We start from the raw sequence: 14,817 nt of genomic DNA, 5'->3' as shown, positions 1-14,817 counted from the left end.
TTTTATTGATGACTGGGTATGAGGTCTGAGAGAGAAATCATCTGACTCCTAGATTATGAGTTGGGAAACCAGAAGCCAGGTGTAAGGAAAGCAAAGCAAATTCTTGTCAAGGCCCTTAAAAGCCAGATGCTTTACAAGACTGAAGGAACAAAATGGCAGCAGACTCAGGGACTCCAAGAATGAACTAGTGGTTACCAAAGGGGAAGGGTGTGGGAGGGCAGGTGGGGAGGGAGGGAAAAGGGGATTGGGGGGTATTATGTTTAGTACACATGGTGTGGGGGATCACGGGGAGAACAGTGTAGCACAGAGAAGTCACATAGTGAATCTGTGGCATCTTGCTGCACTGATGGACAGTGACTGCAATGGGGTGGGGGTGGGGACTTGATAATATGGGTAAATGTAGTAACCACATTGTTTTTTCATGTGAAACCTTCATAAGAGTGTATATCAATCATACCTTAATAAAAAATTTTGAAAATAAAAAAATAAAAAGCCAGATGCTTTACAGATGTTCTCATCACACCCTGCTTTTACAAAAGAGGAAAGTGGGGTTCAGAGAGGTTAAGTAATTCACCCAAGGTCACATCTAGTAAGTGGCAGAGCTAGGATTTAAACCCAAGTCTGTCTAGCTCTGAAGCCCAGGATCTCTCCACTGAACAATCACGCTGCCTGCCTTGCAGAGTTAGCAGAGGGCTCAACAACATCAGGCGATAGGCTAGGTAATAAACATCTGCTCAGTAGCTGGGTCCTACCTTAAGCAACTTATGTATTCCTGTGAGCCTTCTTCTGTGAACTCTGTGAGGGAGAGATCAAGAACCTAAAGTGGTGGTGATATTAGTAAACATGCTTTTATCACAGTGATTGAGACACACTGAGTATTTATTTGTTGCTGCCTCAACCATAAGGGACTTAATCAGTTGACAATTTCGGTTCCCCAGGCAGATCAGACTGGAACCACAGAAAGCTGCAGTTGCTATTTATTGAGACACTTCACAGGCACAGACAGGGGAGGTGAGTGAGGGTAGATTCAGGGGGAGGGTGGGTCTAGTGGGAAACTAGGGAGGTTGAAGGGCCTTTGAGGACCACTCCCAACCTCCATCCCTCCTCTTCCAGCATGTCCTGAGCTCAGAGCAGAGGAGCAGAGGAAGTTAGGGAACCTGAGATAGCCTGAAAAACCCAACTTACTCTCAGTGGTCAGAAGGCAACCCCCAAAACACCTAAACAAATCACTTAAGTTGGCAGCCCTAACTTCCCATCCCATCCCATCATTGCAGAACCAAGAAAACCTGGATAGTTTGAACCCTTCCCAAAATACAGATCACAAATACGCTGGACCTGTGATCCTGAGCTATTCCTGCACCTCTGGTAAGTGGGGTGGGCAGCAGAGGTGGGTGAATGGAGCGGGAAGAAGACTGCAAGGGCCCCGGCTTGCAAGGGTTGGCAGCTAATACCTCTGGCTGGACGTCTTGACTGTGGTGGTCTTCCGCAGGGTGGAGGTACTCCCAGAGACAGGCCCTCCCTTGACGGTGCTGTAGCCCACATGGGTGCTGAATCCACCCTTGCCAGCAACCCCACTCCCACCCAGAGAGATGCCACCCCCAAAGCCAGCTGCACTGCCTCTGCACACAGTGGTGGAGTTGCCAGTCACCGCTGCAAGACAAAGGATTTAGATAAGGCAGGATAGTCATGCTGGGAGAGGGCCAGAGGCTTCCAGAAATCAAGGAAGGATGGGATGAAACCAGGCAATGCAGCCATGTGAAATGGTTGGAGAAGCTGGGGCAGGAAGCTCATTCTCTGGGGCCCCCTGGACTCGGGTTCAAGTGGAGGGAATATGTTCTTCTGGCCAAGGACAGATTGAATGGACTGAGCAAAGGACAGGGGCTGGGCCCTGTGTGGGGCAGCAAAATACTCACAAATGCTGACTGCACTCGGACATTCTCCAGACATCCTGGGGAAAACAGAAAAGCCAGGAGAAGGAAGGCGTCAGGGATCCCTGGAGCCCAAGCAAAAACCCCTTTCTCCCTCTGCCTTCACAGTGGATCAACTCAGTGGGTCAACACTCGAGAGCCAGGGCCCACATGACAAGACCAGGAGACAAGAGAAGTATGTGATGTGGCAGCTCTGGACCTGGCAGCCTGTGCAGCAGCTCCTAATACCAGTGCTGCAGACGCAAAGGGCAGCAGGCCACACACCCTCCATCCAACCCCAGCCTCCCCTCCTTCCACATGCAGTCCATGGACAGCATGCCTGCTCCCCTAGAAAAGAAGCCCATGCCAAAACAAGCTCCCCAGCTCTGGCTAAAGTGACTTTCTCTACGTCTCATTCCTTCCCCAAGAACAGAGATGATGAATTTTTTTCAGAGCTGCCACCGGTGGTGGAATCTGTTTTTGGAAGAGAAACCTCCCTCCTGTTGGGCTGCCAGCCACTGTGAGGACTGCTGAGGGTTGAGCGGCAGAGATGGTGAACGCAAGTGAGAGAGTCGCCTTGGGTGATGAATCAGGAGCCTAGCTCCTCCCTTATTCCCTGCCCCCGACCAGAGCTGCCCACCCTGGCCTCCCATGGGGCAGGACTGAAGAGCCCTCTGAACCGAGGCAGGAGGAGCAGCCACCTGCTCTCCTCGCCCTCCAGCAGCTTGCAGTAGGCAGCGATCTCCACATCAAGGGCCAGCTTGACGCTCATGAGGGCCTGGTAATCACGCAGCAGCCGGGCCAGGTCCTCCTTTGCCTGGTGCAAGGCCATGTCCAGGTCCCCAAGCTGCTTCTGAGCATCCTTTAACGCCAGGTCCCCACGCTGCTCTGCTTCCACAATGGCGGTCTGCAGCTGCTGGCCCTGCCCAGGGATGAGAGGTGTTGGGAACTCGCTCCAGGGTCATCACATCCATCCCTCTGCCCTCAAGCCAGGCATCACCATTCCCTACCTTCCCCTACCCCAAACAACTGGGAAAGAAGCAAAGCAGAAATATCCATCTGAGGGAAGATGCTGTTACATAAGCAGGATCACGGAGAACCCCTGGAAAAGTCCTTATTGAAGTCTAATCTTAGTCCCTCCTGCTTCAGCTCAGCCCAGTGCCTCAAAAGATAAAATAAATAATGCCTCACCCTTAACCAAATGCTTCACTCTGATCTGGGAGGAGCCCATGCTTTTTTAACCCATACCTTAGGTAGGGTCAGCAGCTACGACCTGACCCTCAAACCCTCAGTCTCCTGCTCTGACCTCTAGAGATAAGATCAAAATCCTTGGATAAGGTCGCCCCACTTGCTCTACCGCTAATGTGTTATGTGACCTTAGACAAGTCCCTCTCCCTCTCCTGGCCTCAGTTTCCTTTCTATAAGAGGAGTTTATTGACCTTAATGGTCTAGCATTTGAGTGTGACCTGTCCATCAGAAGAGCAGGTCTTGCCCCTCAGCATGACAATAAGAAGGTCCCCCACCTCTGCCAACACCCGGGACTGAACCCCCAGGCGCCCATCTAGAGGCTCACCTGCTTGTTGACTGCATCTACCTCACTGTGCAGCCTCTGGACAGTGCGGTTGAGCTCATTAATCTTGTTCTTGGTGTCCCGCAGATTGTCCTCATGCTTCCCAGCTGTCACCTGCAGCTCCTTGTACTGTAGGCCAAAGAAGTGGCAGTGAGCTGTCAGATAGTTCCAGGCCCAGGCAAACCCTCACAGCTAGAGGCCCCTGAATAGTCTGGTGTGTCTGGCCTCAAGCTTCCAAGGAGCCCAGTGGCACAGGCCTCTCATAATGGGGAACGTCTGTGTCCAGTCCCAGCCCACATGCCTGAGCCAGTCATTCTCGTCACCTTGGTCTGGTACCAGGCTTCAGCCTCAGCCCTGCTTCTCTGGGAAATCAGCTCGTACTGGGCCTTGACCTCAGCAATGATGCTGTCCAGGTCCAGGTTGCGGTTGTTGTCCATGGACAAGATGACGCTGGTGTCAGACACATGGGTCTGCACTTGGCTCAGCTCCTGCAGAGACAGAAATAGTTGTCGCCAGCATCCCTGCCCCAGGCTGCACCCTGGGAGAAAACTGTAACTGCAAAGGAAGTCCTCAACCTCTCTCACTGTGAAATGCGGCTCCCATTTTCATAGAAAGCATTTCTTCTTACGGACTCGCAGGTTTCTAAGAGACTAAAGAAAAGGAAAGGGAAATGTACTTACTGCACTCAGGCTGCTGCCAGGCAGTGAACCAGCACATTCTCTAGTCCTTTTAATCCTCAGAACACCCTGTGAGGCAAGCAGGGCCACAGCTGGCCCTCAAATTGGGAGGAGGCTCCCCTCTGGGCATTGGCAACTGCTAAGGCCTGGGGAGCTGAGCCTGGTTCCATCACACTCTCCACTCAGCCACTTACCAACCTGAACCTCCATTCACAGTGGCCCTGATTTAGGCAGGTGAGGGAAGAGGCTTGAAGAAGAGAAGTGACACATCCAAGGTCACCAGATCCAAGGTCATCCAGTCTGGTCCTGGAGTCCAGACTGGAACCAGCCCATTGAGCAACAAAGCCCAGTGGTTTCCTCTAGAGCACACTGATATCTATAGACCATGGTGGTGTTCTTGGACCTTCCCTGTGTTTCTAGGGCCACCAACTTTCATGACCAGACATTTAGAGATGCCACGATGTTTGGTTGCTGTGTTCTGGCTTTGAAATCTGCTCTATCACTACGTCACAACTGCGTTGGCTCCCGGGGGTGCTCTGCCTGTCCCTGTCATGGCCCTTCCTACCCTGGCTGCTGACACCTTGCCCCAAACCCCAGCTCTGATCAAATCACTCAGCCACTCAGTGCTCCTCAGTAGCTCCCAAAGGGGAGAGAATCTTCCTTGTGAAAGTCAATGCCTTCTACATTCTGGTCTTGTCTCCAGCTTTTGTCAGACATTGGCCTTTCGCTGAAGCCAATGGGATTACAACAGAGGCAGAATAACCATAACCATTCTCATTTACTGGGCATCTCCTGTGGGCGGCACTGGGTTAAGCACTGGCAAGCACTGATCCGTTGCATGCCCTCTTCCAAAGTCACAAAGACTAACTGGCCCCAAATCACAACTAATAAATGGAGAGCCCAGTCTCAAAACTAGGAAGCTGACATCAGAACCTCCAATGACATAGACTAAAGTAGAGATGGACAGAAATGAAGAGCAAGAGAAATACCAAAAGCCAAAACTGATATCCATATTGGATTTAGATTATTAAATTACATTGTCTTTTAAAAGGGAGAATGTACTGGGGAGAAGGGGCAGAAATACAATCACTGAAACATTTGTGGTTTAGTGAACAGACACGTGCTCTGGAGACAGACCAAGCAAATTTAAGTCCCCAGCCTAATATTCACTAGCTGAACCTCCCAATGCCTCAGCCCCGTCTCCTATGAAATGGCCATAATAATACCCTCCTAGTGCAGCTGATGCGAGGATTTAGATCCATACATGGCGGCCCATGGTGGGTGCTCAGTTAATGCATCGTTTGCTCAAACATCTCTGAATGTCAGTCAAGATGCCCACAAGGCATAACCGCCACAGATCACATCATTTTGTCACAGCTGTGACAGCACCGCCAGCACCATATTGCAACATCACCCCTCCCCAGTGCCAGAGCCCTCTGCAGTCCCAGGCCGGAGCACGGTCCTGGGGAATCGTGCTGGAATTGGTAAGGCAAGGAGGCAGAAACTACCTTCCAGATTCCACCTAGAACGGATGAGGGTGATCTTGCTAGAACAAGGAGATAAAAAGATCAGGCTTTCCCAAGACGCAGAGCTAATGCAAGTGGGGAGAGAAGATCTCTCCTTAGGCACCATTGACCTTTGGGGAAGAGCAGGTAGAGATCACCTGGGCAAGGGGATAAAGAGCCAGACAGGCCAAAATGATGTCACTGGAGCAGGGTCTGGATCCCACAGGGACCCCAGGCCACAGGGAGGCCCTGAGGCTGCTTTCCTACCCTGTAAGGTACACCAGGGACTGGCGGTTGGCACTCCAGATTTCCTTGAGATCTGGCCTGACCAAACCCAAGCCATGAAATCCACTACCTAGTGCCATGTTGGCACTCACACCTGATTCACCCATGAAGCGGCAAGGGAAAGACTGCTCTGGCCTTCATTCTTATGCCACAGCAGGCACAGATAGGCAGTGAGGAACTTTGACAGGAAGGTGCCCCGGCTTGGTCCCTAGCTCATCCTCCCTGTCCACCTTTTCACCTAATTCTCCCACACACTCAATACCCAGCCTACCTGCTGCTCCCTAAACACACCACGTTCTTTGGTGCCTCCATGTCACTGCACAGGCTGAGGCCCTGGCCAGAAGACCCTTCCTGCTCCTCCTTTAAATGCGCTGCTGTTTCTTCAAAATCCAGCTCAAATGCTGTCTTCTCTGTAGCTCCCCCAGCCATCCCAGGAAGTGCCAGTCACAACCTGCTCCATGCACCTTGTGCCCTGCCCCTCCATGGCTCTCATCACATGGTGACTCAGCACAGGACTGCAGGCCCCCTCAAAGGCAGGGGCTTAGTCCTTCTGCTGCTATGTGGAAGATACTCAGTAACATGTGTAAAATGAACAAGGAACAGCAGAGGAAAGGAACACTGGCCAGCACATGCCAGACACATGCCTTAAGCAGTAGAAAAGCCAGTTCCTACCCATTCAGAGAAGAGGGGAGTGCGCTCACTTGACCAGGCCCAAAAGAGAAAAGAACCTAAGAGGCCTAGAACAGGGAGCGACCATCAGTGACCCCAGTAAAGAAGAAACTGGGGAGGCACCAAAGAAATCAGTGATGATGGCATAAAACTGCCCAACAAGCTCCATCCTAACAGGACATGTAGAGATGTTGGAAAGAGAGCAACACAACCGAGAATGAGCCTGGGGAAATGCTAAAGCCAGTGGACAGGGGCTGTTAGATGGGCTGTAGCCCAAGAGAACAAGGAAAGCAGCATTGGGCTAACCCTACAGAGGGCCCAGGAAAAGCCAATGACTCAACTGCTAAGTCACTTGCCTCTTTTCCATCCACAAGAATAGTCATCAAACTAGAAAGGGCAGAATGCTTGAGAAGAAATGTAGACTCAAGACAGACACAGAGCATGAGAGGCCTTGGCCTTGTTGGGGATCTCAGGGGCCCAGAGCAGAAGAGCAGATCCTAGGAGACCAGGGGGATTTTGCCAAGGGGGTCAACACCTCTGGACATCCTTGAGGAATATGGAGAGTAGCAGAGGTTCTAGAACCCCAGACACAGCAAATGTTCCCATTTTCAAAGGAATGAGATTTAGGTTGCTTGAAGTTAAACTTGATGTCAGTCTCCTATGAACCTCTGGAAAGAATTATAAAATGTTTACAAGAGGCATGGAGCCAGCGAGACATCCCTAAGAAAAAGTCCACTGAAAGAGATTTCATTCCTTCCATGACTGTATTTCTAAACTGCTGAAAAACTGCCAGAGACATCGTTTGACCAATGAAAATAAGACAGAAGAATGTGGACCGGATATGGTTAATGGATTTTAAAGTAGCCAAGTCACTTGAACCACAAATTAATGGATTAGTGGAGCGAGGTCAGCCAGATGGGAAGGAACCATTGAAAACCTAGTTCTTGTACGAGGACTCCATTTTTGGCTCTGTCTGCTTTAACATGCTTCCAATGATTTACACTGAAACGTTATCAAATTAACTGAACTGAATTTTTATCAGGTCTGCAGATAACTCAAAGCTGGCACATCATTAATATATCCAATTATCCAGTTGGGTATCTCCAGGATATGGATAGGAGAATCAAGTTTCAAAGTGCCCACAATTACCTGAAATGATGGGATGAAAGCACAATACCATTTCATAGGGAAACAGAAATCCTTAACTCTTGCATTTGGTTTCAAAAATTCAATTGCCCAATTACAGGAAATGGAGGAGAGTGGATACATGTCTCACTTGAAAGCACTCGCATGAAAAAATCCCAGGGGCTTTTAAGGAGCAAACATTCTTAAGTGGCTTCTAGAAATAACACACAAACTAGTACAATAGGTGACTGCATGAACCGAAGTCTGTATCTATAACCTCCCTCCCCACCCCTCATTTTCTGAATTCTGGACAAAGAACCCTGCTTCTTCAACTTCCCCCATGCCACAGATGTCCCCTCATCATCCTGACCTCTAAAATGCTTTCATATGAAAGACATTGGTCACATGGAAGACAACTGGATATGTGTAGCCCAGAGGGCAGAATCAGGGCCAATCAAGAGCAGAAGTCATGGAAAGAAGAGTCAAGTCAACTTTCTGATAAAGTTGCTCAACAATAGAAATGCCCACACCAAAATATAGTGAGCTCTGTCCCTCTAAGTTTTTGAATAGATGTCATATGACCCCCTGTCAGGGATATTAGAGGAAGTGTTTGTGCATTGAGTGGCTGCCCTTGACGTCCCTAGTGAGTCTAAGAATCTGTGATTCTGTGGTCAGCTCGAGCTAAGTTCAACACTCATCCTAGTCTTCAAAGTCCCCTCGTTTACTAGGACCCTTCCTAGATTCTGTGATCTACCCCCTCCCAGCTGCTCACCTCCTGCTCCAATCTGAGCTCTCAGTCTCCCCTCTCTGCCGATCTCTACTCCTCCATTTCTTCTTGCTCCATTACAAACTGGACAAAAAGGGAAACAGTGTAACACAGTAGCAAGAGTCAGACTTTGAAGTCCAAGAACTAGGTGTTGATTCCAGCACAGCCTCTAGCTGTGTGACCATGGGTAAGTTACTCTGAACCTGTCTCTGATCATAAAGGGGAGACAATAATAATACCTTTATTAGGAAGTTGTTGAGAGGATTATGTAGAAAGCTTAGCTCAGCACCTGGCCCATCACAAGCACTTAATACATGGAAGCTAGTACTAATTAAAGGCCCAGGTTCTACCTTCTATCAATTACACTGCACTAGTGAGTTCAGATCAGACCTGCAGGGAGAATCCATAATGCTGTATGTGAAGGTAATTCTCCCTCCCCATCTCACCAGTTCATAGAGGTGTCTCAGGAATTTGATCTCCTCGGTAAAGGAGACCTCTTTGCCCTGTAGATCCATTTTGTTCATGTATGCAGCATCCACGTCCTGGGGGCCGGGGAGAGAACAGGGCAGATGGCTCAGCTTCCTGGGCTCTTGCCTTTCTCCAAGTCAGCCCAGCACCCTGGCAGCCAAAAGACCACCTGCCCCGCTCCCTGCCCCCTGCTCACCTTCTTGAGCACCACAAATTCGTTCTCTGCAGCAGTGCGCTTGTTAATTTCATCCTCGTACCTGTTCACACAGGGAAGTCTCAGCCAGGCTCAGCCCAGTTCTGCCTTGTAAGACATTGAACCCTCTTGACTTTAAGCCTTAGTGGGTCCCACATTGTCCAAAAATACCTTTGAAGAGCAGTTGTGTAATGTAGCCAACCAGTGAAGAAACTAGGGGGATAGTCCTTAAATATACCTACCCATCCCCTTTTAAGGAAACTGGCACAGAATGTATAATAGGGCAATTGAGAGCAGCCATCTTTTTGGATAAGAGCCCTTACAGGGCTTTAGAGAAACAGGTATAAAGAAGATGCGTTAACAATGATTAATCTTTGCATTCACTTTCAAGAACAGGAGGATGTCATTTAAAACAACTAACTTCTTAAAAAGCCAACCTTTTCAAACAATATTGCTTCTCTCTCACTTACCAACTTTACATTTCCCTGTATGGCCCCAGAAGATGACTGGTTAGTCAGAGACGGGTAAGATTCCTCAAGGGAGGAACAACCTAAGACAGGCACAGTCGCAGGGGGGCCATCAGGTGAGAAATTGGGGATCAACAGAGGTGAGGCTTAGAACCTCACTCCCCCTGTTTTGAGAGAAATCTTCTGCATCCGTGGATGTTTTGTTGCCCTTATCTAGCTTGGATTAATACTTAGTCCATAGGCACACACCTGATCATCTACATTTGCCCTCTCACAGCACTAAACTATGTTTTCTACCTTTATCTTGCATCTACCTACCACTTCAGCATTTTATTAAAAATAATAATAATAATAATAATAATAATAATAATAAGGGAGAAATGTGGGATTCACATATAAATCAAGTATAAAAATCAAATGAATAATCATATTTGACCTGATTGTTTATAGTTCATAATGCGTGATCAAAACTGAAAGTTTCTGTGATGACTGCCCTTGCACTGTTCACCATGTAAGAACTTATTCACTGTGTAAGAATTTGTTCACCATGTAAGAACTTGTTCGTTGTGCTTCAGAAGATTGGAGACTGATGAGAATTAGGCTTGGGGTGGATTAATGATTGTGCATTGAGTCCCCTGTACAGAATTTTATTGTTGTTAACTGCTAACAACCATTTGATCAATAAATATGAGAGATGCCCTCTAAAAAAAATAAATAATAACTAACTTCTCTCCAACCGCTTTTGCTGAAACTTTAAGGAGTAGAAATTGCCCGGTGTCAAGTTATCAGGAAAGTTATGAAAGATTATACCTTAGAAGTATAAATATACTTATCAACCAATCATAATATGTAAACCTTATTTGGATCTTGATTCAGACAAACTATTTTTTTTTAATTTTATGATATTTATGGGACAGTTAGAAATTCAAAACTGACTGGAAAGTTGATGATATTGAGGAATTGCTATTTTAAGTTTTAGGTGTGATTATGGCATTGTGTTTATGTTTTATTAAGTTAAGTTATGCAAATGAACTGTATAAATATATCCAGTAAAATATTTGTGAATGAAATAACATGATTTGCTTCAGTCTGGGATTTGCTTCAAGATAGCAAGGGAGGAGAGAGTGACTAGGGGGATAGATGAAACAAGATTGGCTATGAACTTATAATTATGAAAGCTGGGTAATGACACCATGGAGATTCGTTACACCATCCTCCCTACCACATAATAAAGAATTTTAAAAATTATGAGCAACAACACACCGAGTGTGACAATTCTCCAGGAGGCAGTGGGCCAGGGCCCGAGCACCTGAGGGAAGGACCTCTGTCTGCGCCCACCACCAGGTGGGCCCAGGGGCCCTGGGAAAGGGGTGGCCTCTCTGGGGAGATTTCCCACACTATTCCCCCCACCCCCTCGCGGCCCCAGCCCCTTCACCCCTCCTCACTTGCGCTTGTAGTCCTCAAGGAGATCGCGCATGCTCCCCTGCTCTGAGTCCAGCCTCAGCCCCTCACTCTGGAGGTTGCCCAGCTGACTCTGCAAGTTGCGTATGTAGTTCTCAAAGAAGGGTTCCAGGGTATTCCTGGTGTCGCCCGAGTCCTGGCCCTGCTCCTGCAGCAGCACCCACTTGGTCTCCAGCACCTTATTCTGCTGTTCCAGAAACCGCACCTGAACCAGGGCAAGAAGGGTGGTGGGCTGAAACCATCCCCCAGCCCCAGGAAAGACCAAGGGAGGGGCCCAGCGTCACCATCTGCACCCAACCAGGATGCCATAGGGGTGTAGGGCCCAAGCCTTGCTGAGGAGAAGAGTTCTTGAGGGAACAATCTGCTGGGAAAGACAGTCTAATCTGATGCCAAGGACCCTAAAGAGTTAATAAACATCAAAGCCCCAACTCAGTGACTCACTAGTTGGTGACAATCAAGTCACTCCTTTCTGGGTCTCCCTTTCTCAGCTGTCCTGGGTAAAGTGAACTAGGTCAATGTTTCTGAACCCTAATTCTGCATCAATACCAACTGGTAAAAATGCAGATGCATATATAGTGTATGTGTGTATGTGTGTATGTATATATATACATACATACAAATATATATGTAGGTATGTATGTGTACACACAAAGAGAGAAAGCAAATGTGATAAAATGTCAAGAATTAGTGAATCTGGGTGAAAGAATATATAGGAACAGGTTATACAATTCTTCACAAGTTCTCTATAAATTTGATGTCTTTTTTTTATTTTTAAATATGGATGCCCACCCCTACTTCTGTTGACTCAGAAGAGGGCTCCTGGCATGGGTTTAACAGGCTCCCTGAAGGGGGTTCTCTGCCCACCCCGGATTCAAAGACATCAGCCACAGATAACATCTCAGGGCCCCAGCTCCCACGTCATGATTCTGAGAGCACAAGGGAGTTTTTGCTTGTTGAGCTCTGGGACAGTCCCACAGAAGAACCCAAGGTCACTAGGGGAAGAGGTGAGGAGGTGGGTAGAAGGACTTGCTTCACCTTCTGCCATCCAATCTCTCCAGATCCTGCCTCTGCAATACCCCAGGCTCACAGCCACCTGCCCCAGGCTCCCTGCACCAGGTGTGCTTCTTAATAACAAGCCCTCTTATTGTGTAGGACCATCAGGCCCACGGGCCTGACACTGAGGCCCACCTCACCGCCAAGTACCTGTATGAACCCCGGCAAATCACTTGATCTCTCCAGACCTCAGTTTTTCTCTTCTTAAAAATGGACACAATATCACCTACTCTCATTCCTCACGAGACACTGTGTATATTACATGATTAGGAGGATGTGACTGTCCTCTGGGAACCCACAAAAGGCTGAAGCAAGGTATTCAGCCACCAGGATTTTGCCCATCATGGCCCACTGCCTGGTCTGGGGTCTCGGGGTAGTGGAAGACAAAGCAGCAAAGTGCCCTGGAAATGCCAGAGAACAGTGCAAGGGCCCCGGAGGCCAGGGAAGGAGCCAGGACACTCCCAACCTGGAACAGATCAAAATCTGTACTCCCAGGGGACCACCCTCCTGACTGTCTACCCCAAACGAGCTTCTTGGCTAGAACAGCAAGGACGAATAGAAGCAGAAAGGGCACCGCCCCCAACCCCCAATGTGTCCTGATCACGTATTTGTCCCTAGGCCTCCTCCAAGACTGAGGGACAAGGAATGGCCAGGGCTCCTTGGGTAGTCCATTTGATGCTTGAGTCAGTTTCCCCATCTATAAAATGACAAGAGGCAATAAGGGCCACCCCACTAAGAGGCACAAGGGAAACAATCCACTCTTTGTGAGAGAAATTTGCATGTAATGGCATCATGGAGGACCACACGAAAGGCTGCAACACTTTCAAGATGGGTAGACACAAGATTCACCTGAGCAATCACAGTAAAGGCCCAGAAGACTGTCTCCAGCCATCCATATCTGGGTGTCCCAGGCTCAGGACAGAAGAACTCTAACAGTCATTCCGTCAATTCCCACCCCAGTGCACACGGCCCGCAGCAGCCTCTACCCAGCCCACCCTCTCCTAGGGCTTTGGCTTCTGCTCCTGTTTCTGCTCTACCCTGCCTCCTTCCACCTGAGCCCACCTTGTCAATGAAGGAGGCAAACTTGTTGTTGAGGGTCTTGATCTGCTCATGCTCCTGGGTGCGCACCCGCTGGATCTCCGGGTCTATCTCCACGTTGAGAGGGGTCAGCAGGCTCTGGTTGACAGTGACCTCCTGGATGCCTCCAGGAGGACAGGTGGGCCCAAATGTCTGCCTGCCAGCCCCCAGGCCAGGGTAAGCCCTGCCACCAAGGCCAAGGTCCCCCAGGGACCACCCCACTGAGGCCTTTCTAGCCACGCTGACCGAAATGCTCTTGCTGCCTCCCAAGTTATAGAGGCTCCGGCTGCCAAAGCTGCCCATGCTGGCGTCACAGTGGGATTGCTCACCACTGCCACGGCTCTGGGACACCATCACCGAGCTGAAGCTGGTGCGAGCTGGGGACCTGCCCCCTGCACTGGCAGGGTTGGAGCTGAAGCCCCCTTTGGTGGAGCATGGCTGCCGAGACACAGAAGACGTCATGGCTGTCAGAGCGTGAGCGCAGGCTGAGAGGGCTGGGAGGGAGGGAATGCGGTGAGCTGCTGGGTCACTGACGGGCTTTTTATCTTTTCCCAGCTGGCCTGGCTCCTGGGCTCTGCAGAAACATCTGCCCCATCGCCCCAGGAGGAGGGAGGAGCCCTGTGGGCAAGGGAGTCCCCTCTGCCCCAGTGAGAGGGAGGGGCTGCGCCCAGCTATCCCTTGTACTCTGGAGCCAGAGCTGAGCCAAGACCATGTGGGACAGGATGCTACCTTCTCTCCCTGGGGCTCTCCTGACTTGGAACAGAATGATACAGGCCCTCACGGCCACCCCCACCACCCAGTGGCCTCCTCCCACCCAGCCCTGGTGGCCACCATCAATGGGACTCTGTTCTGTGGAGTTTGTCCCAGGCCCCTGTCATAAGCCAAGGCCCCAGGGCCCAGGACTGTGCAGGTAAAGGAGGAAGCATTGGGCAATGGGCTGTGGAGAGGGTGCCAGAGCTGCTCCAGTCTCACCTCTTAGCCCACAGCCTCATTGCCTCCTGTCAGGTCTAGGTTTGGGGACACAGGTGACAGAGTGAAGATGGGGGCAATCTGCTCTTTTTTCATGTACTGGCAGACTGTCTGCTGGGTGGAGACCCTGTGCCGGGCAAAGTGGACACAGAACAGGAAGAGAGTCTGCCTGACCGCAGGGCCTGGGCACTTGATGAGGAAGTAGAAAGGCTTGAACCCCTCAGGCAGTGCCCCAAAGCCAAAGACATGAAAGGGCCAAAGCACACCCTTCTGGGGGCTGATGAGAGACAGGGGGCTCTATCCATCACCTGAGACCCCCCGACCCTCTGCCCTACAGCAGAGCCGCCCCAGAAGGGCCCAGCCACATTGGAGAGAGTGGTGGTGGGTGCAGGGCACATCCCATCCTGGCTGGACATAGGTGGAGACCTAAGACATATTGTTCAACAAAAGCCCCAAGAGGCCAGTGGAGCACCCCACATGCCTTTCTTCCCAGCCCACAAAGCACCCTGATGCTTGATTCAGAAGAGGCTGGGGGCTGCTCAAATCACTTCATAGAGCCCCTCTGCACCCCACCCACCTCAGGCTACTGGGACCAAACACAGCCCAAAGGAAGACTTAGAGACTG

At 49.8% G+C, this 14,817-nt stretch overlaps 1 protein-coding gene across 1 annotated transcript; it reads right to left on the bottom strand.

Annotated features, from left to right (window-relative positions):
* Nucleotides 1-1,265: 1,265 nt before the first annotated feature.
* Nucleotides 1,266-13,685, bottom strand: KRT79 (keratin 79). The gene is made up of 9 exons (XM_073214224.1): nucleotides 13,209-13,685; nucleotides 11,078-11,298; nucleotides 9,169-9,229; nucleotides 8,951-9,046; nucleotides 3,801-3,965; nucleotides 3,481-3,606; nucleotides 2,609-2,829; nucleotides 1,914-1,948; nucleotides 1,266-1,650 (listed from the first exon to the last, which is right to left on the bottom strand). The coding sequence occupies exons 1-9, from the start codon at nucleotides 13,683-13,685 to the stop codon at nucleotides 1,445-1,447; spliced, it is 1,608 nt and encodes a 535-aa protein (XP_073070325.1). The 3' UTR covers nucleotides 1,266-1,444.
* Between the last annotated feature and the right edge of the window lie 1,132 nt (nucleotides 13,686-14,817).

The sequence above is a fragment of the Manis javanica genome, chromosome 10, assembly GCF_040802235.1.
Source record: "Manis javanica isolate MJ-LG chromosome 10, MJ_LKY, whole genome shotgun sequence".
Taxonomy (NCBI): domain Eukaryota; kingdom Metazoa; phylum Chordata; class Mammalia; order Pholidota; family Manidae; genus Manis; species Manis javanica.
The sequence above is the reverse complement of the archived record's forward strand: the minus strand, read 5'-3'. Positions and strand labels throughout refer to the sequence as shown.